The 24,014-nt window shown below is 38.6% G+C and overlaps 1 protein-coding gene and 1 long non-coding RNA gene across 4 annotated transcripts; both read right to left on the bottom strand.

Annotated features, from left to right (window-relative positions):
• Positions 1-238: 238 nt before the first annotated feature.
• LOC134318723 (uncharacterized) lies at positions 239-3,063 on the bottom strand. The gene is made up of 3 exons (XR_010013422.1): positions 2,606-3,063; positions 1,696-1,756; positions 239-491 (listed from the first exon to the last, which is right to left on the bottom strand). It is a non-coding gene; the product is annotated as an uncharacterized LOC134318723 (long non-coding RNA).
• Positions 3,064-16,389: 13,326 nt separating this feature from the next.
• LOC134318730 (uncharacterized) lies at positions 16,390-22,800 on the bottom strand. 3 transcript variants are annotated; one of them, XR_010013423.1, is made up of 10 exons: positions 22,691-22,800; positions 21,765-21,806; positions 19,297-19,332; positions 18,943-19,132; positions 18,628-18,743; positions 18,288-18,544; positions 18,052-18,176; positions 17,735-17,940; positions 17,490-17,649; positions 16,390-16,893 (listed from the first exon to the last, which is right to left on the bottom strand). XR_010013423.1 is itself a non-coding variant. In XM_062999663.1 (9 exons), the coding sequence occupies exons 5-9, from the start codon at positions 18,663-18,665 to the stop codon at positions 16,757-16,759; spliced, it is 798 nt and encodes a 265-aa protein (XP_062855733.1). In that variant the 5' UTR covers positions 18,666-18,743; positions 18,943-19,132; positions 19,297-19,332; positions 21,765-21,806; positions 22,691-22,800; the 3' UTR covers positions 16,390-16,756. The 3 variants fall into 3 exon arrangements, 2 of the variants coding, with proteins under 2 accessions (XP_062855733.1, XP_062855740.1); XM_062999663.1 differs by lacking the exon at positions 18,052-18,176; XM_062999670.1 differs by lacking the exons at positions 18,052-18,176; positions 21,765-21,806; positions 22,691-22,800 and having other exon boundaries at positions 19,301-19,322.
• Positions 22,801-24,014: the final 1,214 nt, after the last annotated feature.

A 24,014-nucleotide genomic window follows, 5' to 3' on the forward strand; every position in this document is an offset into this window, starting at 1 on the left:
TGAAAATGAAAGATTTTTTTTTGTTATTTTGTCTGTTAAATAAATGTTTATAGGAATTAACAAATTACAGATTTCATTGCATTTTTAGAAAGTGTCCCAACTTTTCTGGAAACAGTGTTTGCACTTTTAGCAAACACTTTGTCCTGTTTATTGTCACAATGGGTCCAAAGCCTAGGACAACTAGAAACCCAAAGAGCCCAGAGAACACCCAAATATAACTATAAGAAATAATGATCTGTTGTTCTGAAGTGTTTCACTGTTTATTGTACAGAACCACAGATTTTCCTCAGCACTGTTTCACTTCCTGTTTATATTTCAGATCATCAAAATCAAACATCTGAAAACAAGACTGAGCCTCCTGATCTTAAAACGTCTTCAGGTCCTGGTTTCTACTGGATCATCATTATAATCACATCAGTTTCTGTACTGATGAACATCGTCTGCTTGTGTGTGTTCTGCTGTAAAGAGCAAAGTAAGAAGTCCTGCATCCCCTGGTGAAAAAAAACAGACTTAAGTTTACTAATCTTTAATATGCTGCAGTGTACTAAAGTGTATTACTGTCACACTAATGATCAATACACTTTAAGAGTAGTGGTAACTATTTTTGTACTTATTATACAGCCCCAAATCAGAAAAAGTTGGGACGACATAGAAAAAGCAGATAATAACAACACAGAGTTCCTTACATTGACTTTGACTTTTATTTGATGTCAGACAGGATGAAGCTGAGATATTTCATGTTTTATCTGCTCAACTTCATTTCATTTATTAATAAACATCCATTCCTGCATTTCAGGTCTGCAACACATTCCAAAAAAAAGTTGGGACGGTAAATCATTTACCCCTTGCCGTAATGTTGCCGTCCTTTTCATCACTTAAAATATGTTTTGGCATCAATGAGACCAAGTGATTTAGTGCTTCAGCTTTTATTTTGTTTTGTTCTTCCTGCAAACACGTATTAAGATGTACAACAGTACAGGGTCGTCGTTGTGATGGAAGATCACGGGTGTTCAGCTTAAGCTTGTGCCTTTGGTTTTTACACACTGAAATTCCTCCTGATTCCTTGAATGATTTAATTCTGCACTATAGAGGGAGAACATGCAAATCCCTTCCAATCTTTCTTTGAGGTTCAAACTGGAGATCTTCTCATCATCTTTACTCATCAGAGACTCTCAGCCTTTCCTGGATGCTGCTTTTGTACCAAAAATCACCTGTTTGGAATCACATCATTATTTAGTTTTTTCACCTCATTACTAGCCCTAAATTGCCCTCGTCCCAACTTTATTTGGAATGTGTTGCAGGACTGAAATGCAGGAATGGGTGTTTATTAATAAATGAAAGTTGAAGCAGATAAAACATGAAATATCTCAGCTTCATCCTGTCTGACATCAAATAAAAGTCAAAGTAAATGTAGGAACTCTGTGTTTTTATTTTATTTGCATTTTCCATACTGTCCCAACTTTTTCTGATTTGGGGTTGTATGTTCTGTATAAACAGAGTGAAAATGTTGATGTGGTAGTAACAATGATGATACTGTATTGAACTGTATGGTGTATATGTTGTGTATATATAGGTTCTGTATATGGTTGTAGCATAATTAATATCAATAGTAAGTGTACTACATGGAACATTAAGGTCGCTGGGTTGTTGGTGTATGTTCTCTTCCAGAGATTTTTCATGTTGACATGAACTTACACAATCAGAATCAGATGATCCAGTTTATTGTTGGATCTCTGAACTCCTGAAGTTTGTCCATCTGAAAAAGCATTTGTATGTATTTTATATTTCTGAGATTATTTTCTTTGTGAGTTTTCTTTTTTATTTCAGATAAACATGCTGCCTCTGGTGACTCAAATGAGAAGGTACAAAAACTCTCATAATGAAATATATTACATTTTTTCTCTAATATATAATTAGATTCATTATTATTATTATTATTATTATTTAAATCTGCAGAAAGTGGAACTACAGTTCAGTACAGAGTCTGATTTCACCCATCTGATCTACACCAGCTTCACCTGATGCTTCAGGAAACATACCAGACTCAACAGATCCTGCTGTGTATCTGATAACCAGTGCAAGATAAAACCACAAACACAGAATTAAATATTAGTGCTTACTTGTATAGTTTTAAGAACTATTTACATATTAAATTATTCAGAAATAAACTATTGAATTAAACAGAAACTGGTTTCTGTTCTCCTGAAGGACCCAGGTGGATCTGGCTGTTATTCAGCTCTGGTTTGTCTTCATCACATGTATTTGTTCTTTATGTGTGGATTGATTTACAGAGACTGGTTTTCTCTGTTGTTTTTATCTTGCTTATACAGTCCCTTCCTTAAGTATTGGCACCTCTGGTACAGATGAGTAAAACCTAGTTATAAGAAATTTAGCTTCTATCGAATAAGCTAAAATCCAAGTGAATGTATTCAGATAAAAAATCCTCATCACAAGATCATTTTCACGTTAGTCTTTATAGAGTTAGCTTTATGCACAGGGACACAGTCATGCTGTCAGTTCTCTTCATAAAAAAATCATTTTTGTTTGTTCCTTGCATAAATAATTATTCTGTACAAACCATACAGATATATGTCAATAAAGGTACCTGTAAAGTTGCAGCATTTTTTCTGTCCCCTTCTCCAGATCTGTGCCCTGATATGATCCTGTAGATCAGGGGTGCACAACATACGTCCCGCGGGCCAGATCCGGCCCGGCAAAACTCTCGATCCGGCCCGCCAAATGAAGTGCTGATGCATTTTTAAATAAATGATGCTGTCACTTTAAATTCACCGGGTAATTCCATGAACTTGCGACTGAAAAGTAAATGATGTAAATACAAGTTACTTCAGCGGTACCATGTTTGTCCAAACCAATACGAGTAAACAAAGAAAAGTGGATCTCGAGCATATAAAATTTAACCCTGAATGGACATACAGGTATTTTCTTGTCTGCTGTGCTTGCGACCACATTAATCAGTTGGTGTCAGACCAACACATTTCTTGTAACTACCTGATTTTATGTAACTGTATTTAGTGCTGGGCGATTTTTACGATTAATTCTGTTAGTTAGAATGAACGTTTTCACATGATGTTAGAATGTGACAATGGCGATTGTTTACATACTTTATATTTTAATGAAAATACCAACGTGTCACGAGGCAGAAACTGAGGAGACGCTCGCGGAATATAAATCAGAGAAAGTTTAATATTAAAAGGGCAAAAACAGTGAACAAAACCCTGCAGAGTCCAAAACCAGAGGATAAACAGACAGGCAGGAAACGGAAGACAAGAAGGATTATACACGGTAACGGTTAGATTCAGAAATAAGGAGACAAACACGATCAGCAAAACTTCACAACGAGACTCAAACAGAAGAGTTTAAATAAGATTCATGGAACCGAACACAGCTGAACTGAATCAAAACTCCGGTGAGCGCGATCAGGATTGGCTGACCGGGGACATTGGGTAGTCACGTGACAGTCCAGGGGCTCATGGGAATTGTAGTCCATATGGTTAGACGTGGAATGTGCCCCGTCCATGCCCCCCCCCCCCCCCCCCAGTCACAAGAGGACAAAATGAAAGCTGAGCTGAGTGATTATTCGATGTCCCACAGTGTAGATACTGATACAGACTCACTTATATGGTGGTGTTGAGGTGACTATCTTACTTGCGCAGACTTAACCTACGTGGCGAATAATAAGCGGAGCGGAGTTTCTCAGTTATTTTTCTTTATTATAAACACAGAATTGAACTTGAGCATGACCACTCTCTTGGGTATGCTTCACTCGACTACATAGGATGCGTCATTACATAACACACTATATCACATCAGTGTGATTGATTGGCTGCTGAACCATAACATAACATTCCATATCAAAATAAGAGCGTTACATCATATTTAACACCCCCACTCGCTCTTATTCCATTGCATCACATAGAAAACAAAATAACAACTCATTAAACCAGAAAATATAACTCATTACATTCAATTACCAAACATATGTCTTGTAAAGCTCCTCAATTTCAGCTTAGTAGCTGGCTTGGTCAAAACATCAGCAATCATTTGCTCAGTAGGACAATACTCCAAAATAAACCTTCCATTATTTACATTTTCCCTTATGAAGTGGTACTTAATGTCAATATGCTTACACCTCTGTCTGTTTACAGGGTTTTTGGCCAATGCTATAGCACCTTGGTTGTCTTCGTACACCTTTGTCTGTGCATACTGATAATTGTCAATACCACTAAGCAGTTGCTCTAGGTAAATGCCTTCCTGTATGGCTGATGCTAAGGCCATATATTCTGCCTCACATGTTGACAAAGCTACTGTTGGTTGCTTTCTTGTTTTCCAGGATATCAAAGAGCTACCCTCACTTAAACTGGCACAATACCCTGAAGTACTTCGTCTGTCGGCCGAATCTGATGCCCAATCAGCATCACTGTAGACTCTTAGGCCTAGTTTTTCAGTGTCATTTCTCCTGAAGTACAATCCCTTTTTCATTGTACCTTTGAGGTATCTGAACACGTGTTTAACAGTGTTCCAGTGCTCAACAGTTGGTTCAGCAAAGTGCTGGGAGAGCTTACTGACCACAAAACTAATGTCTGGCCTCGTGCATGTGGACAAGTAAATTAAGCTTCCTACAGCCTCCCTGTATTTTCTTGGTTCTTGCATTTCCTTTGCATTTTCTGTGTATTCTAGTTTAGGTTCACATGGTGTTTCTCCAGGCTTGCAGTTCTGCATGCCAAATCTGTCTAAAACCTTGTTCACAAATCTCTCCTGTGACATTATTACTACACCATCTGTTTGTTCAAAATCGATCCCTAGGAAATGTTTCAGTTTTCCCATGTCTTTCATTTTGAACCTTTCAGTGAGCATCCGCTTCACCTTTTTCATCACATTCTCATTGTTGGCAGCAATGATGAGATCATCAACCCAAATTATTAGGATCACTTTCTCATTGTTTCTTTCCCGTGTGTAAACACATGTATCAGCAAAATTTTGGACGAAATCATTCTCAACCAAGCATGTGTGCAGCATCGCATTCCAATTCCTCCCCGATTGTTTTAATCCGTAAATGGATTTCCGAAGCTTGCACACTAGCTTCTCATCCTTGTCTGATTTTTCCTCAAAACCCTCAGGTTGCTCCATGTAAATCTCACAATCGATTGGAGCGTGCAAATAAGCTGTCTTAACATCCATCTGGTGTGAGATTAAGTTATCCTGGACTGCTTTTTGCATCACAACCCTCACACTTGTCATGTCAGCTGTGGGTGAGAATGTTTCGTCGTAATCTGTACCTGGTTTCTGACTGTAGCCTTTTGCTACGTACCTTGCCTTGTATTTGTCAGACCCATCAATTTCTGTTTTCAGCGCATAAACCCATCTACCCCCCACTGTCTGTTTGCCCGGTGGCAACTGGGTCAGGGTGAAGACTTCGTTCTCCTCGAGAGATTGCATCTCCTCTCTCATGGCAGCTTTCCACTGCCTTGCTTTGGTTGACGCAATGGCATTCTGGTAAGTATGAGGCACATCGCACACTGCCCTGTAACAAAAGTCCATGCAAGTGTTTAGATTGTCCTCTGTTTCACCTGTGTCATAGTCCTGCAGGTGAGCTGGTCTCCTTTTGGCTCTTGGTGGGTTCTTTCTGTAAACAGTCTCTGTGACTTCACCTGGCTGTGTACGCTCAGTCTTTTCAGGTGAAGCACCAACACCACCATTTTGAACACTCTGACCTTGTGCATTTTCAAGTTTCTCATTAACCCTCTCATCAGTGTTGTCAACCATGGTATGTATGTTCCCATAACCTGTTTGTGACTGAACTGTTTGTGTACCTTTCTCGTTTGTCGTCTTTGTTGTGAATTTTATCAACCTATGCTTTTGGACCTTCTCTGTATCTGGGTAGTATACTAAGTACGCCGGGCTGTTTTTGTCGTAGCCTATGAAAACCCCTTGATCACATCGCGATTCCATTTTGCCTTTCTCTTGCTTGTAAGCAAAACACACGGATCCGAATTTCTGCAATCTGGACAGATCGGGTACATTTCCTGTGAACAGCTCGTATGCTGTCTTCTTTGTGCGCCTATTGTAGCACCTATTCCTCACATATGCTGAGGTCTGAACAGCGTAGTTCCACATGTTATCAGGTAACCCGCTTTCAATCAGTAGGCATCTGCTCATTTCATAGAGTGTTCTCCAACCTCTTTCTGCAGTACCGTTTTGGTGGGGTGAGTAAGGCGCAGACGTCTCGTGTCTAATCCTGTTTCTGGTTAACAGTGTCTGGAAGTCGTGACCTGTAAATTCAGTGCCGTTATCTGAACGGATACACTTGACTTGCCCGTAGGGGATTACGTCTGCCAAGAATTTCTCTGTGGCCTTGACTGTGTCACTTTTGGATCTGAGAAAGTACACAAACATAGTGCCTGAATAATCATCTGTAAAAGACTGCACATATCGGTGCCCTTCCATGCTCGGAGTACGCATGGGGCCTGCTAAATCAGTGTGTACTAGCTCTAGGGGCCTTTTTGCTTTCCTATCTGGCTCCCTATTTCGTGTCTGTGTGAATTTCCCTTGTGTGCACACCTCACATGACATATTCAACCCAGATGAACCTCCCTTAATCTCCATGCCCTTCACCACACCTTGTAAATTTTTCACATCCTCAAAATTACAATGACCTAATATCTGATGCCAGGTCTGGACATCATGACACACTTTCAATTGGTCAGCATCATTCTTAACAGTAGGTAAATAATACAAGTTACCACTCTCATGTATGTCAAACCTGCGACCGTCATTGGTGAGTATGCGATTGTCCCCTTTCTCGAAGATCACCGTCGCACCTCCGTTGGCTGCTCTCGACACCGAGAAGATGTCGTGTGGGTATGTAGGCATGTAGAGCGCATCCCGGAGCTGCGCTCTGCGTTGCTGTCCCCTGCTGTCCAGCAGGTGGATCACCGCGGTTCCTCTCTGTTGCGCCATCCCGCTGCACTTGCTTCCATCCGCTAACTCCACTAAGTGGGTGCTTGGCTGGAACGAGTGGTCGAAGCTCTCGAACTTGCTGATGTCGTTGACGATGTGAGAAGTTGCTCCCGCATCCACCATGATCCCCTTCTTCTTCACGTGGCCCGGTGGTCTCTCTCTCTGGACGTAGTTGGCCATGAAGAGGGAATCGTTGGCTCCATCTTGCTCCTCCGCGAATTTCCTGGCGTCATCTTGCCCATGCTTCTTCTTGCAGAGGGACTCTGCATGCGTGGCGTTCTTGCAATGGCTGCACCAGACTCGCCTGTAGCATTTTCGCGCTCTGTGTCCCTTTGTTCCACACTTATAGCACGTAATGTCTGCATCGTCGTCTTTTCTTCCATTTTCTGGTCTGCTTTGCCCTTTGCCCTGTCTTGCATACGTTTTCATTACATTGTCTGTACTCTGTTCTGTCATTTTCATTTTCTCCGATTCTTCATAAACTCGTAGCCTTCTCTTGAAGTCGGCGAACGTGACATTATCCTCATTCTGTGTCACATGCACCGCTAGCGGCTTGAACGAATCTGGTAGCCCGCCTAGCACCATAGCCACGATCAGTCCATCACTGAGGGTTTCCCCCGCTTCTCTTAACGCTGTGATAATGTTCTCTGCCCTTATCAGATAATCAGTAACAGTCTCTTTTTCTTCCATGCGCAACTTTGTTAGCGATGTGTACATGTTAATGATTCTCGGCTTACTTTTACCAGCGTAATGTTCTCGCAGTATTTTTAGTGCTTTTCTGCCATCTTCAGCAGCCTCATGTCGGATTAGCGAAAGGCTCTTGTCATCGATTAGCCTTACCAGTTCGGCGTAGCAGTCGGCATTCTTTCGTCGGTCATCGTCGTTTGGCTGATCCGGTTCTTCTAATATTGTCCCCTTTAGCTTCAGGATGTGTAGGCAGCTCAAAAACCTTGTTTCCCACAGGTCGTATTTCTCCTCAGACCCGTCGAACAACAGCTGTGGTGCTGGAGCTCCAGTGGCTCGGCTAGCCATCTTCACCACAATTTTCTCCTCAGCTCCAAACTTTTCTTTTCCCGCGTAATACGTCGCGCTTAACTAACTACTCACGCTCGCTAACCTTCGGCTCTGGGCCCATAACCTGTTGAGGTGACTATCTTACTTGCGCAGACTTAACCTACGTGGCGAATAATAAGCGGAGCGGAGTTTCTCAGTTATTTTTCTTTATTATAAACACAGAACTGAACTTGAGCATGACCACTCTCTTGGGTATGCTTCACTCGACTACATAGGATGCGTCATTACATAACACACTATATCACATCAGTGTGATTGATTGGCTGCTGAACCATAACATAACATTCCATATCAAAATAAGAGCGTTACATCATATTTAACAGGTGGAAACAGTAAACAGGCTCGAGTTCCTTTTAAAAACCCTGTAAAGAACTGTTTGTGGTTTTGCACTTTTCTTATGCTGCACATTATTTAAAGTGAATTGTTTGTGAGTTTTTTATATAAAGGATATAGCTAATTAATATTTCTATTTTGTTCAAATTATTGTTATATTGTTATTGTTATAAAGTCTGAGTTCCTTGAAAGGATAATTAGGTGGTGCTGTTACTATTTTTGCATTTCTGCAGTCTTTTAAATTAAAATTTTTCAGTTGAATTATACAAAAACAAAATCGCAATCGAGAATCAATAATACATTTTAAAATAATCGTTTTTTTTTTTCAATATCACCCAGCCCTAACTGTATTACAAATCCATGTGGACAGATCTGTAAAAATGAAATGTGTGGCCCTCTGGTTTAGGTGTTTATGTGAAATCGGCCCTTGGTAAAAAGAAGTTGTGCTGTAGATGATTCCTTTGAACCTGTGGTTTGGAGTTTGCTCTGATATGCACTGTCAACTGTGGGACCTTATACAGGCAGGTGCTACCAATCCCCAATCATGTCCAATCAATTGAACTGACCACAGGTGTACTCCAATTCAACTGTAGAGACATCTCGAGCAGTATCAGTGAAAACTAAATGCACCTCAGCTCACTTTTGGGTGTCATATCAAAGGGTGTGCGCACTTGTGTACATATGATATTTTATGATAGCACAAATGTCTAAAAACCTGCTTTTACTTTGTCATTGTGGCTATTCTGTGTAGAATTTTGTGACGAACAAAGAACTCAATCTATTATAGAATGAGTCTGTAATGTAATAAAACGTGGAGAAGGTGAAAGTGGTTTGCACTGTGCAGACCCCTCTGGTCTGAGACGAAATTGTGACTACATGCTGCCTCCTACTGGTAGCACCAGGGAACAGCAGGCGTACTTACACTTAAAAAGCTTAGTATTGACAAGAGGATTCAAGTGTCAGATTTAAATATATCAAATAATAATAATAAAATAAAACATATAAATACAAATGACACTTTGTGGTCATCACACTTTGATAAAACAAATCCATACATGTAAAAAGGAAAAGGTAAAAAGCAAATCAGCCATATGACAATAAGGTGTAGCTAACACAAGTAGTAATGCAGGTTTTACTTTGAGACCTTGCCTGAGCAAATATGTTTTTCAAGGTAAAAGCTCCCAAACTTACAAAATGAAGAGAGCCATACCTTCAACCTAATTAAAGAAGTGTCCTGCATGTCAGATATGTACTATTGTGAAAGTGGGAGTGAAATGCTAGCACACAATAATTAACATCTGACCGAATTACCACTTAGAAAGCAAATTTATGCAAAACCTTTAATTTATAACAGCAGGAACCAGGATTTAGCTTTTCACCGTTATTTATTAAACACGAATATCCAGCACAGTTCCAGACAGTAGAATCCAGTGCTGTTGTTTGTTTGACCCCCAGGTTCACATTAATAACGGTTTTGAACAACAGATTTTCCCCTTAAAATATTTTACATGTTTATTTTCCTTTAACATTTCACAGCTAATAAAGCAATCAGTAACAAACATCTATTAAAGGGTTACACTGATCAGCCATAACCAGTGGACACTCACTGTCCATTGTATCAGCTCCACTTACCATATACAACCCCTGGCAAAAATTATGGAATCACTACTCTTGGAAGATGTTCTGTCAATTGTTTAATTTTGTAGAAAAAAAATAAATCACAGACATGCCACAAAACTATCATTTTTCAAAATGTCAACCTTCTGGCATTAAGAAACAATAAAAAAAAGAAACAAATATAATAGTTGTGGTCAGTCACAATTGCTTTTTTTAAATCAAGTAGAGGAAAAAAATATGGAATCACTCAAATCTGAGGAAAAAATTATGGAATCACTCTGTAATTTGCAGTTTAAAAACAAAACATCTGCAGCAGATTAGATTTGCTAATTATTCTTCAGTTTAAAAAGAGTGCTTACACCTTGGAAAGCTGTTGCACAAAGCAGATTGTCATGAATCATGGTTCCAACACAAGATATGTCAGTTGAAACAAATGAGAGGATTATAAAACTCCTTCAAGAAGATAAATCATTGTGGAATGTCGCAAAAGATGTTGGTTGTTCCCAGTAAGCTGTGTTTAAAATCTGGACCAAGTACAAACAAAATGGGAAGGTTGTAAAAGGGAAGCATACTGGTAGACCAAGTAAGACATCAAAGCATCAAGATAGAAAACTTAAAGCAATATGTCTTGAAAACAGAAAATGCACAACAAAACAAATGAGAAACAAGTGGCCGGAAAGTGGAGTCAATGTCTGTGACTGAACTGTAAGAAATCACCTAAAAGAAATGGGATTTACATACAGAAAAGCCAAACAAAAGCCATCATTAACACCTAAAAAGAAAAGAACAAGGTTAAAGTAGGCTAAAGAAAAGCAATCGTGGACTGTGGGTGACTGGATAAAAGTGATCTTCAGTGATGAATCGCGAATCTGCATTGGGCAAGGTGATGATGCTGGAACTTTTGTTTGGTGTCTGTCCAATGAAATTTATGAAGATAACTGCCTAAAGAAAACATGTTAATTTCCACAGTTGTTGATGATATGGGCCTGCATGTCGGGTAAAGGCACAGGGGAGATGGTCTTCAATAAATGCCAAAGTCCACATTGAAATTTTGGACGCTTTTCTTATCCCATCAGTTGAAAGGATGTTTGGTGATGATGACTTCATTTTTCAAGATGATAATGCATCTTGCCATAGGGCAAAGGACGTGAAAACTTTCCTTCAAGAAAACATATAATGTCAATGGCATGGCCTGCAAATAGTCCGGATCTCAATCCATTTGAAAATCTCTGGTGGAAATTGAAGAAAATGGTCAATGACAAGGTTCCAACCTGCAAAGCTGATCTGGCAACAGCAATAAGAGACAGTTGAAGGCAGATTGATGAAGAATACTGTTTGTCATTAGTTAACTCCATGCCTCAGAGAGTTTAAACCATTATAAAAGCCAGAGGTGGTGCAACAAAGTAATAATGGTGCAGTGTTTTCTAATGATTCCATAATTTTTCCCTCAGATTTGAGTGATTCCATATTTTTTTCCTCTACTTGATCTAAAAAAAAGCAATTGTGACTGACCACAACTATTATATTTGTTTCTTTTTTTATTGTTTCTTAATGCCAGAGGGTTGACAGTTTGAGAAATGATAGTTTTGTGGCATGTCTGTGATTTATTTATTTTCTACAAAATTAAACAATTGAAAGAACATCTTCCAAGAGTGGTGATTCCATAATTTTTGCCAGGGGTTGTAGAATCACTTTGTAGTTCTACAATTACTGACTGTAGTCCATCTGTTTCTCTGCATGCTTTGTTAGCCCCCCTTTCATGCTGTTCTTCAATGGTCAGGACCACCACAGAGCAGGTATTATTTAGGTAGTGGATGATTCTCAGCACTGCAGTGACACTGACATGGTGGTGGTGTGTTAGTGTGTGTTGTGCTGGTATGAGTGGATCAGACACAGCAGCGCTGCTGGAGTTTTTAAACACCTTTAAACACTGCTGGACTGAGAATAGTCCACTAACCAAAAATATATCCAGCCAACAGCGCCCCGTGGGCAGCGTCCTGTCACCACTGATGAAGGTCTAGAAGATGACCGACTCAAACAGCAGCAATAGATGAGCGATCGTCTCTGACTTTACATCTACAAGGTGGACCGACTAGGTAGGAGTGTCTAATAGAGTGGACAGTGAGTGGACACAGTATTTAAAAACTCCAGCAGCACTGCTGTGTCTGATCCACTCATACCAGCACAACACACACTAACACACCACCACCATGTCAGTGTCACTGCAGTGCTGAGAATCATCCACCACCTAAATAATACCTGCTCTGTGGTGGTCCTGACCATTGAAGAACAGGGTGAAAGGGGAGTAACAAAGCATGTAGAGAAACAGATGGACTATAGTCAGTAATTGTAGAACTACAAAGTGCTTCTATATGGTAAGTGGAGCTGATAAAATGGACAGTGAGTGTAGAAACAAGGAGGTGGTTTTAATGTAATGGCTGATCAGTGTAGTGCTACGTTCACTACTGGCCATTTTCCTACAACTCATTTCTGACCCACTGAACTATAATTAATTATGAGTCTCCTGTTCATTATAAACAAATTTATGTTTGTCAGTTCCAGAGCAGTTCCAGATTTGTCTCTCTTTTTGTACCTTTATTATAATGTTTCTCTTGTATGTAGTTGTTAATCAGACAGTCTATCCAGGACCACTGATCATTAACATCAGACTCATGTCTTTGACTAGGTGATTCGGTGTTAATCTCAGTCTTATATGTGATCCCAGGATTGTAGAGGCTACAGAAGCCCAGCACGACTCAAGTGAAACAAGAGGAGAGTTCAGTGTGATCTCCAGCCACACCGACACGACTGAGGACACATTACAGATTATCTTGAGATCGGAGAGAAGCAGAAGGCTTTTTAAAGAGACTAGTAGAGAATGAGGCTAGCACAGGAGAACAGAGAGAGTATAACACATGGTGTTTATGGGTGAGGAGTGGTACACCCATATACAATAGCATTAATGTGATACAGTAATGTGCTATTGGCCATTGTTCTATGTAATACTTTATTGATCCACTCAGGGAACAGATAAAAACCTTTTAAAAGTTCCCTTCAAGTAATGCACTTATGTATTGTGTAAATAATTACACACTATGTGTACAATGTATCGTGTGATACACAAGACCATGCATGTATTTACTCATAATGTAATTAAGACACGGGACAATGTTAATGCATATTGAGTTGGATGGGATCAGTTAGACTGTGTCGTGCTGCTCCCTGATAGCGGCCAGGCTTCACAACATTTTATAACTGGTGGTATTTATTTTATGACAGGACTTCCTGTACTCCTCTCATGGCATTAAGCTCTCCGATAAACGAGGATTGTCTCTCTGGTCCTACACAGGGTAGCATGAAAGTGAAGTTTTTAAAAAGGCATTTACATTTGTTTTTTAAACAAATTTTCTAAACTTTTTTCCCACTCAAGACATCAAATTTCAAGGACATTTGACTTCGCCCTGCATTGAAAAATGTGTAGCATTAAACTTGACGTTTCCCTTAAACTTGTTGTGTGTGTGGACAGAGCTTTACAGCCAAAAAGGCACAAATGTATTAAATAATGACACAATAAAATACAAACAATGCATTTGACGTATTTTGGCTGCAGTATAATCTGTTTATTTTGTGTTGGAAAGCTTTGGAGACCAACATGGACTCTTTTCTCTCCAACTTTAATCAATACAGATCAGAATTAGCTAAAAATGTATAATGGTGAATGTAAACAACATTTGCAACAGATATACAGTGTATTGGTAATGACATTACAGATCTGCATTCCTACTTACACTCACTGAAACTATCACATATATTTTTCATAGTTTTTTATTATAATTTAAGCATGGTAAAATATCCTCAAGGCATTTAGCTGTTTTCTGATACTATATTAAACTATACATTTTCTCTTATGTATAACTCTCTAAATGAAAAGCCTTAAAAAACTCGGCATTTCCTTCAGGTAGAAAACACACAAAAACAGACCTGACAGCCAAGCAGTAAACTGTTAAACTTGTGTTACAGCTCGAGCTTCTGAGTAATAGTGAGAATCAGAATCAGCTTCTCCCAGAGTGTAAAACGCTTCTGGTTCAAAATAAAGCTTAACGTGGTTTAATGTAGTGAAAGAAGGAGACAGAAGCACTAAACTTCTCTTCATTATTACTGCTCATAAGTTCCTCCACTAATAAAATTCCTCACTCGCTGTATTAGTACAATAAGTCAGGATAAGCTTTGTGCACCGCCGTCACACTTCATAGAAAATAACAGCACAGTCGCCGGTACTGAACTTGGTAAGGAATACAGTATTCCATGATCAATTATCTCAACAATTAGGAGGAAAACAATAAAGAAGTAAAACCAAAGTGCAGGTTTTATTGTATTTTTTATTGATTTTAACTGTTTTTAATTGTATTTCAGTGATTTTTTTAATTACTTGTGTTATTTTCAGTACGTGTCAAAAACAACCCAATTATTTTATTTAGGTTTTACGCCACTTTATACACATGATTGTGTTATTTATGGCATGATCAGTGTATTTTTTCCTTATTTCTATTTGTCCATTTCTATTTTTGTTTCCATTTTGTTTTCTGCAATGTTGGCTCGGTGAGTAGCACTGTCGCCTCTCAGCATTGAGTTGACCCTGAGGAGGGGTGATTTAGTGTAAGTGTTGGAGATGTATACAATTTGCAGCAGTCATTAGATAAGTTAGAGGTGGAAAAATGGCACCCTTGCACCCTCAGCTTCATCTACTGGATCTGGTAAACTTGCCACAAATATGGTGCTATGAGGGCAACAGCAGCTGGACAGTGTACTTAACACAGTTCGAGTTAGTGTCCGACACTGCTGACTGGGACAACCAGCTGAAAGCATTCCACCAGTTGGTGGTGGCGAGCAGAAAATCTAGGACAGAGAGAGTGTGGATGGTGCATCGCTGGCAAAAGCTGCACCAGTGTGAACAGTGGCAAGGCAAGAAACTGGTACTGGTTACCGCAGATGAAGAGTACTCAACACATTTCAACACATTTCTTGGGGCGATTTGACTTTTTTGTTTGTTTGTTCTTGTATAATGCAATTTCTTTGCATTTTAATTTAAAAGACTGCAGAAATGCTAAAGTAGTAACAGCACCACCTATAATCATCCTTTCAAGGGACTCAAACTTTATAACAATAACAATATAACAATAATTAACAATAAATAAAACTAAATAGAAATCTTAATTAGTTATATCCTTTTTTAAGCATAGCTCACAAACTCACTTTAAGTAATGTGCAGCGGTTCCTTACATTAAGAAAAGTGCAAAACCACAAAAAGTTCTTTACAGGTTTCTTGAAAGGAACACGAGCCTGTGTACTGGTTCCACCACTGAAGTGAGTCTGTATCAGTATCTACACTGGGGGACATCAAGTAATCACTCAGGTCAGCTTTGATTTAGTCGTCTAGTGACTGGTTCTAGTTTGTGACTTATTACCACTCAGGTCCCTCTCCACGGGAGTCTCAGACACATCTTTAACCAGGAACAGTTCAGCAAGTAAAGTTTTAGGCTTCATTTTAAAGGCTGCCCTGAAAATTTGCTAACTGGACTGGGACATAGTTCATTAAACACTTTCTCTGATGTCTGCTCATGGCTGGGTAACTTCCCAGATAGCAAAATTATTCTGGCCCAGATCTGGCCCATATCCCCCATTTTCATCTGGCCCACTTGCCACATGGATGGACGGCGATTGGGCGGACCACTCCCAGTTCCAAGATTTGGGCCACATGTGCACCAGATTAGGGCCACACGTCAGTCCAAAGTGAAGCACACAACTGGGCCAAATCTGGACCAGAAGCTGACCACAAGATGTGGGCCATATCTGGAACAGGTCTGCACCAGACTCATTTCAGACAGTAAAATGATTCTGGCCCAGATCTGGCCCACATTCCCCATTTCCATCCGGCTCACTTGCCGGATGGATTGACGGCACTTGGGCAGACCCCTCCGGGCCGCAGACATGGTCATATAGACACCATTTCATAGCACTTTTTACACTCTTAAGTCATGTACTTATTTTTACAGCATGTTAAGTCTACTTGATATGAAATTCTTCTTAATGCATAATAATAAACTCACTATTGTTGCTAAATTTATGAGTCCTGAACACATTTTTCTGCAATGAGCTGTTGGGAAAAACCATGCAGTGTTTTAGCAATTAATAAGCAGTATATTCTGCAATTTCACTTTTGTTGCAGTCTTTACAGGCCTTCACACAGGATACTGGAATGAAAGAATTTTTGAACTCAGGATACTTAACCTTGATTTCTATCCAAGACAGGTGAAATTGCATCATATATATATATTATATACTATTTCAATGCCATCTGAAAGCAAAAAATGGAAGCAAACACTGGAATAGTGCAAAACAATTTAATCTAACATTCAAACTACTGTCCTGCTTTCTCTTTCCATTGCCCTGTCCAGTAAACATTTAAAATAAACACTGAAATCATAGTGCACACAATACTTGTGTTTCTTTAAAACCAAAAATAACTAAATTGACAAAAAAAGAGGATGCTGCCATAACTTCCTCTCTTCTTCTCCATCCAATACAATGGTCAGAATGAAACTCAGGAACAAGTGAATATTTGCAAACAGCACCAACATCTTTAACAATCAAACAGTCCAAAGTTAACAAAGAGAAATTCTCTCCTTCTGTCCGTTGCATAGACAGCATCCAAGTAGGACCAGAGAGCTACAAATGATAAGAAGAGGGGGGGACCTTACAAGACAGACCGTCTCCCCTGCCGTAACCTCCTCCCTCCTTCTCTGTCTATTGCTAAATGTAGCCATCTTTTTATGTAGAACTCAATTTCTTGATTTGTTGCCAGTCTGGTGAGCCGATTTCTTCTAACAGCTCCTTTATGGAAAAAACAAACAAACAACAACAAAAAACAGAGATTATAATACTTATTAAAGCAAGTGTTATTATAGAATTTTATCAATAAATTTCAAATGAAATTGGAAACATGACTCTCATAAATGCACTACTGAGCTCAAAATTTTAATTTAAATCCATCTGCCATTTTAACAAAATGTTTAAAATAGTTGTTGCCTTTTATCCTTTTTAAAATGAAAAACGTTAACCATGCGAAATTAACCTATTCACACTCACACTGAATTGAACACTTCATTTATCACAGATGACATTTTCTTTTAATCTCATTCTGATTTACTGACAACTTCTCATAACTTTTTAAATGGGTCAACATCTTAACAAATCCACATCATTTTACTTCACACACCAAACAATGCATTTCAATATAAAAGCTAGTCTTTTGCTTAAACGCTTAATTTCTATTTTTTCATTCCTTAAGTTATAGTGGAACAAAAGTGGGCAAGAAGTACACTATTTTTATCACACAGAAACATTGTGACTTTAAAGCATTAAGTCAATTTCAAAGAAATCAGAGTTAATGGTAACCAAACAAGTCAGTAGTACAATACAGCACTTACCAGCAATCACATCTTTTAGTAACAAGCTGTTGAATGCCGTTTTCCCATTTATGCCCCGCCAGTTCAACTTCTTGGCCAAAGAGTTAGTCACAGTTCGCTTCATAATTCGCCACACGGTATCCTTCAGGTCCACCCCTCCATTAAGCCCCAAAGCAGTGATCTGCAAACAATTATGCACTAACTGTGTGTCCAAGATACAGACATTTCATCAAGAAAAGTCAGAAAGACGTAAAATGTATTATTACCATTTTGTTTTTGAGCTCTTGTTCATTTTTCAGAACATTCTCTAGATCAAGCAGTGACTCAAGATCCGTAAGCGGCAGTGCCCCTTCATCAAAATCTTGCTCGCTTGGACCTCCAGTACTTCCTTGTATAGCCTGAACAGTCCTCAGGATGATCTTCAATTGGTCTATGACCATTTCTTGTTTTATCAGTAGATGATGTAGAACAGCTGAAAAACAATAAAAACAATACATGATAACAGAAAGGGTTAGACTTAGGATATAGGCAGATTTAAATAAACTGTATATAAATGTAATTAGGTCATGCTAATACTATTTACCCAGTAATTAAAAGCAGTGAAATTCATATTAATTTAGACTGAAAGAAATCTGGGGTTTGATTCCCAGGCTGGGTAACCACACTGTGCTACACTCATTGGGCAAGACTCCTAACATGTTGACGTATCTGTAATACAAGTAACCTTGTAAGTCGCTCAGAATAAAAGCATCAAGTTAAACAGTAACAAGAACACTGACTTAGAACATCATATTGTAAACAAGTTATAAAATTACTCACATGCAAAATCATGAGTCTGAGACGGCCATCTTCTGCTTTGAGATGTTCCACGTCTGGTCTCGGGGCTTGCCGATCCACCTCCGGTCTCGGGGCTTGCCGATCCACCTCCGGTCTCGGGGCTCACTGGTCTTGGTTGAATCTTGGAGCTAGCCAATCCTGGGTTTGGATGCTTTATTACTGGTGGTGGTGGGAGTTTTTTGCTCTTTTTGATAGGGAGGTCATCATCACTTGTACTGTCAAGAAGTCTTTTGTTGGGTCTTGTGAGGGGAATACATAGAAAACTAAATTATTTTAAATGACAAGCATTACAATATAGGAAAATAACTTTTAACTCATTTACATTTTTTTTTTTCTTGGATTTTTTTGCCATCGTGTCATCTTGATCTTCTTCCGCTGTGTGGATGTCGGTCATGGCTTCTGCCTCAGGGAGTTTCAAACGTGCACTGTTATAGTTGTCTGAAGAGAAACAAAGGAAAAAAGGGCAAATTTTGTTAAATGAGTTGCAAGTACAGTTTGAACTCCTTGTAGACAGAAGAAACCATTCCCACAATGCAAAAAACTTTCTACAATGTACATTAAATTGGAGGTACGTCTCCACAAGTATTAACCAGAGTTAAACTCCGTCAATCTGCAAATAAATCCTTTATGTACATACCAGTTGTATATAAAATCTTTATACTGTATGACTCCCAATGGTCTCCAGGCTGCTCTTGATTCCGTGTAGCTCTCATGATGTCACTCATTTTATATGTCAGCGGCCACTGACACATTCCATTTTTAACCCAAATTGATGGGACAACTGCAACTTCGTTTGTTTGTAAAAACTCTACAATATAATACATTATCTAAAAATAAAAGCAAGCACACACACACAGACAATTATAAATTATGGAGAGTAGTATTAATAAGAATATTGATAAGTATTGGCATCAATAAGCAGTAACGTCAATGAAATTGTAATGATAGCATTTACAACAAACAGTAATAGCTGAAATTAAATCAAACTCACATACACTAAGAGCCCGTCAGTCAGCACTCGGTCTGTCTGCACAGAGACCATGAATCACAGTTAAAAATAAATAAAAATCTGTTACCACTGCATATTTCAGACAAAGAATTAGGATGAACCTATATACAAGTCAGTCACTAAACCCTACAGCTCAACCTTCATTTCTACATGTTTGCTACACTCTGCTAGCCACTCAGACACTGGCTTCTTTACAATTTGCAGGTTTAAAATATTGTTGATATGATATTTAGTATACGCTAAGGGTGGCACACGCAGCCAATACTACATATTAGATCAGCTTTATGTAACATTGCAAATAAAATAAAATAAAACACAGTAAACTGTAAAGTAGCCCCTTTTAATTCAATGGAATATTGTGACCAAAAATCAAGTGATAACCCTAGATTTATGCTCATTTTATATCATTATTCCTGTTGCTCTTGTTTGGAATATATCACTATTAGGTAAACTTTTTTGGTCACAATATCTCAAATATTTAGGAGGACTCTGCATGTAGAAGCGGAATGACGACAAAACCAGACTCTACAGGTAACCGGACACACTTCCGTATACAGCCTTCAAGCTTAAGGCACAGTAGAGTAGAAGAGAGATCTGACACAAAACAAATTCCTAAATCTGTTGAATCAATAGGATAGTCAAAAACCTTTGTGGCATGCCTGAATTCTTTGCAGACAATGTATTTCACTCCCTCAAGGACAATGATATTCTGAACCAAGACAATTTTGCTATTCACTGTAATGCAGCAATCCCTCTCTGATGTGTTAATGATGAACTCATCCATTACCAGCTCTTTAAACTGACAAATGGTTCCTTCAAAGGTCTGAGTGACAGGACCACCCGAATGCTGCATTTTCAATGCTGTTCTAGGGGAGGGCAAAGAAACATCTGTGGAACAATTAAGTTCTGAAAGTCTTCGTATGACTTGGGACAATGGGTATTTAGGCTTCCGGACCATTTTTTTTAATTGTTTTAGGTAATTTTCAAAAGGAAACCCTGATATAAGGTCCAAATGGCCATGAATCTTTACATCACCACAAAGGTGTATCAGCCCATGTATATTATAAACCAAAAATTCATGACCATAGAGCTCCCCAAAATGATCAACAAATGACACCAGCAAAGTTTCTGCAAAGCTATTCAACAACAAACAATATGAAGGACTTGCCAAGATGTAGATGCTCACAGATAACAACATAAAGTTCTGATAAATCTCAGTAGGTAACACATCTCTCAGAACTACTGGACCTGTGTACAGTAAAAACTGGCGTAGCTCTGTTGCCTTCCACCGTAACCGCTCAGAAAGCGCCCTAGGTCTTCTGGCAAATTCTGTTGGTATATTAGGCCTCAGAGCAATCAATTTTTCTGAGATGCAAGACACCTGTTGAGATGAAATCCGGCAATGCAAGGGGCCACCATTGCCCATCCACAAGTCCAGCAGGCGACGCATCACGCCTAAGCACACTAAATGCATGTAGTCATGTGGAAAACCACTGACCATACCAACAGTGGTTTCAGAAAGAGGAGAATGATGGTCGCACATGATGGTCTTCATCCTCTAAGTTTGCAAAAGACACATCTGTTCTTTGTCTTGCATCCACTTCAGGAAATGTCATTCGATTGCTGATATAAACACCAGACTGTACACATTTGTCACAGCCGCTGTAGCCATTGTGGGATTTAATACCCTTAATAAATGCCCTAGCAGGAGCATCACAAACAACTGAGGACAATGTCAAGTAAAAAGTTTTACCACTGACAACAAACCCACTACTCATTGACTTCAATTCACTGACCAGATCTTTCAGGTACTCTGACAATGACCGAGGCTTCGAATTACCACAAAATATGGCTATTAAAACAGGCTTCTTTGTACAGCCTTTAAGCATCCCTAAAATTGGCCAGAATTGCACAGCACAGCTTTTAAAAATCGGAAGACCATCAATATTCAACTGTAACTTAAAAGTGTGCCGATTTGGGACAAAAGATGACAGTTTTTCAAACACCCCACTGAACATATTCAACACACCAAAGTAATAAAATGATCCACCAGCCAAATAAGCAACATTGTATGAAGTTTGTGTTTTGAGCAATGATCGTGCATCTTTGGGCAAGGATGGATGGTGAGCTTTCAGTATACACAGCAGAGCAGACAACGCAACCAACGAAATACTAAAACAAGTTGCCCACTCTCTCAAACAGCCTGCTAAATCATCTTTGGGAGAATCTTCATCATCGTCAGAACTGTCACAAGATGACATACTAGCCCCATTATTCCCTGACACACATATCGCACAGTTTTTGGGGGACACTAAGGAAACATCTCCAAAACTTCCGCCCACATCTTCTTCACTCAAAGATTCTAGTAAACCATCGATCCTTTTCTTAGCTTTCTTCCTTAAATTGCTGCGTGTTGTATTCCACCAATGTCTCTCCATTATACACTTAACTGTTTTTTTTTCTGCTCTTCAGAATATCTCCAGTCAGATGCTCTGAAAGGGAAAAGAAAAAATGTAGTATTAACACTTTACTAATGAACTTTGAAACAAAGTTGGCTGGTTTGTGGATCACTGTACCGTTTATTTATTCAATAAAGTATAGAAGCTGAAAACTGAATAAACGTATGATGGTAAAAAATTGATCGTATAATATGATGACACATTAATAATACATACACATTTGACTTTGTTTCCATACATCTAATGGTGATGGTGCAGTAACACATAGGCAACAAATAAATACTTCGTTGTGCAAGATGGAAATAAAACGTATTTTATTATTTTGTGCGCTTTTTAGATAGCCTCTTAAGATAGAGATGTTTCTGACCCACTGATTTCACTGAAATTAAAGATTAGTTTACACAGAGAGAACGTTTACACAAATGAACAGAAATAACTAATTTTAACATGTAAATCAATCAAGCTTTTATAATTATGGTTACTGAAAGCTAAATTTGGTTTAGCCTGTAGCTGTGAGAATCTGATTCAACTGGTTAGTGCAGAAAGGTATGTGGCTGTGCAAAACATTAATTTTGGAATTTCCAAATTGACAGTAACTCTTTTGGAGAAAGACAAGTTGTTTTCTAGTGAGCCAGAAATTAGAATGGATTTAACAGCACTTAATGATGAATAATTATTTTATATTCATTATTTTGTATTAGCTACTTGTTTCCCGCGCGCGGGAGCTAATTTTAGCTTATAGTTAGCTCTAGTGTTCACTCATTTATCAACCTCCAACATGAAATCCTCGTCAAAATACAGTAACTTCAGCTAAAATATTACCCTGCATGAAGTTAATATTATGGTTTTTATAATCCCCGTTTGATTTAAACATACCAACATTTATATTTTCGTAATTCTAAAGCATGTTGGATTACCTTGACTAAATATCGATGTGCTTGTATTTTTTCATGCAGAACGATATTGCAGTGCAGTCCTGAGGTAAATGAGCCGTTAGCTGTTAGCTGTGTGTATTGTAGATAACCTGCCTGTTGAGGTAAACTGTCAATCAGTCCTGACTTTCATCCAAATATTTCATGCTGTATATAACCAGATAAAACAAAACAAACACAAATATTTCGCGTAAAATGAACCAATATCACGACTTTTTATTTGACCTCAGTTTGTTTAAGTGGTGTTTCTGTTGCTGTTTACACCCGGCTGTTTTACTCAGCATAACACTTGTAAATGCGATTTTTAAATACTGTTTTTTTAAATGCTGTTCGTGTTTTGTTTAAGATCACCCATGAAATATAAGCGTAATAAATAGTAACAGCTAGCTAGGTAAACCATAAAATTATTCACTTACCAGTTTGGGCGTTAGAAATTGCTGCTCTGCTCCTCAATCAACGTTGCCTTGTGCTGCGCATGCGCGTTCGGTTCAACGGCTGTGTTCCCAATATGTGCGTTATTTTACAATCATAGAGCTGCATGATATGCTAAGGTAAAACATTCTAAATAATATTTGATGCAGAATTATTTACTTTTTTTACAGCATTGTCTTGTTTTACATCTTCAGATCATATTGTCAGGCTGAAGCAGCCTCTCACTTTGTGGCTGAATACCTTCCAACTCCTGTAGTGCACTACAAGCCCACCGATCCTAGTGTATTCTATAGAACACTTTGTAGGAAGGGGGTGCTGTTTGAGATTCAGCCCATGTAGCGTTAATAAATTCCACTGCTGGTTCTTGTGATTAAACTCAGGCTATATATGTACGGTGTGTGGTTAAAACATACCCTCACCTTACTAGCTTGGAAGTTTTTGTTCCACTTTTAATCTTATTTTAATCTTATATATATATATATATATATATATATATATATATATATATATATATATATATATATATATATATATATATATATATATATATATATATATATATATACAGGGGTTGGACAAAATAACTGAAACACCTGGTTTTAGACCACAATAATTTATTAGTATGGTGTAGGGCCTCCTTTTGCGGCCAATACAGCGTCAATTCGTCTTGGAAATGACATATACAAGTCCTGCACAGTGGTCAGAGGGATTTTAAGCCATTCTTCTTGCAGGATAGTGGCCAGGTCACTACGTGATGCTGGTGGAGGAAAACGTTTCCTGACTCGCTTCTCCAAAACACCCCAAAGTGGCTCAATAATATTTAGATCTGGTGACTGTGCAGGCCATGGGAGATGTTCAACTTCACTTTCATGTTCAT

This window comes from Trichomycterus rosablanca, chromosome 1 (genome assembly GCF_030014385.1).
Source record: "Trichomycterus rosablanca isolate fTriRos1 chromosome 1, fTriRos1.hap1, whole genome shotgun sequence".
Classification (NCBI taxonomy): Eukaryota; Metazoa; Chordata; class Actinopteri; order Siluriformes; family Trichomycteridae; genus Trichomycterus; species Trichomycterus rosablanca.

What these genes read in the sequence shown, in the direction of transcription:
- LOC134318730 (XM_062999663.1), bottom strand. Translation starts at nt 18,665, where the DNA reads ATGACACGATGGCAAAAAAATCCAAGAAAAAAAAAAAT. An exon ending in TCAGACTCATGATTTTGCAT is followed by an intron (nt 17,941 to 18,287) that starts GTGAGTAATTTT and finishes ATTGTTTTTCAG; the next exon opens with CTGTTCTACATCATCTACTG. An exon ending in AAGAGCTCAAAAACAAAATG is followed by an intron (nt 17,650 to 17,734) that starts GTAATAATACAT and finishes AATTGTTTGCAG; the next exon opens with ATCACTGCTTTGGGGCTTAA.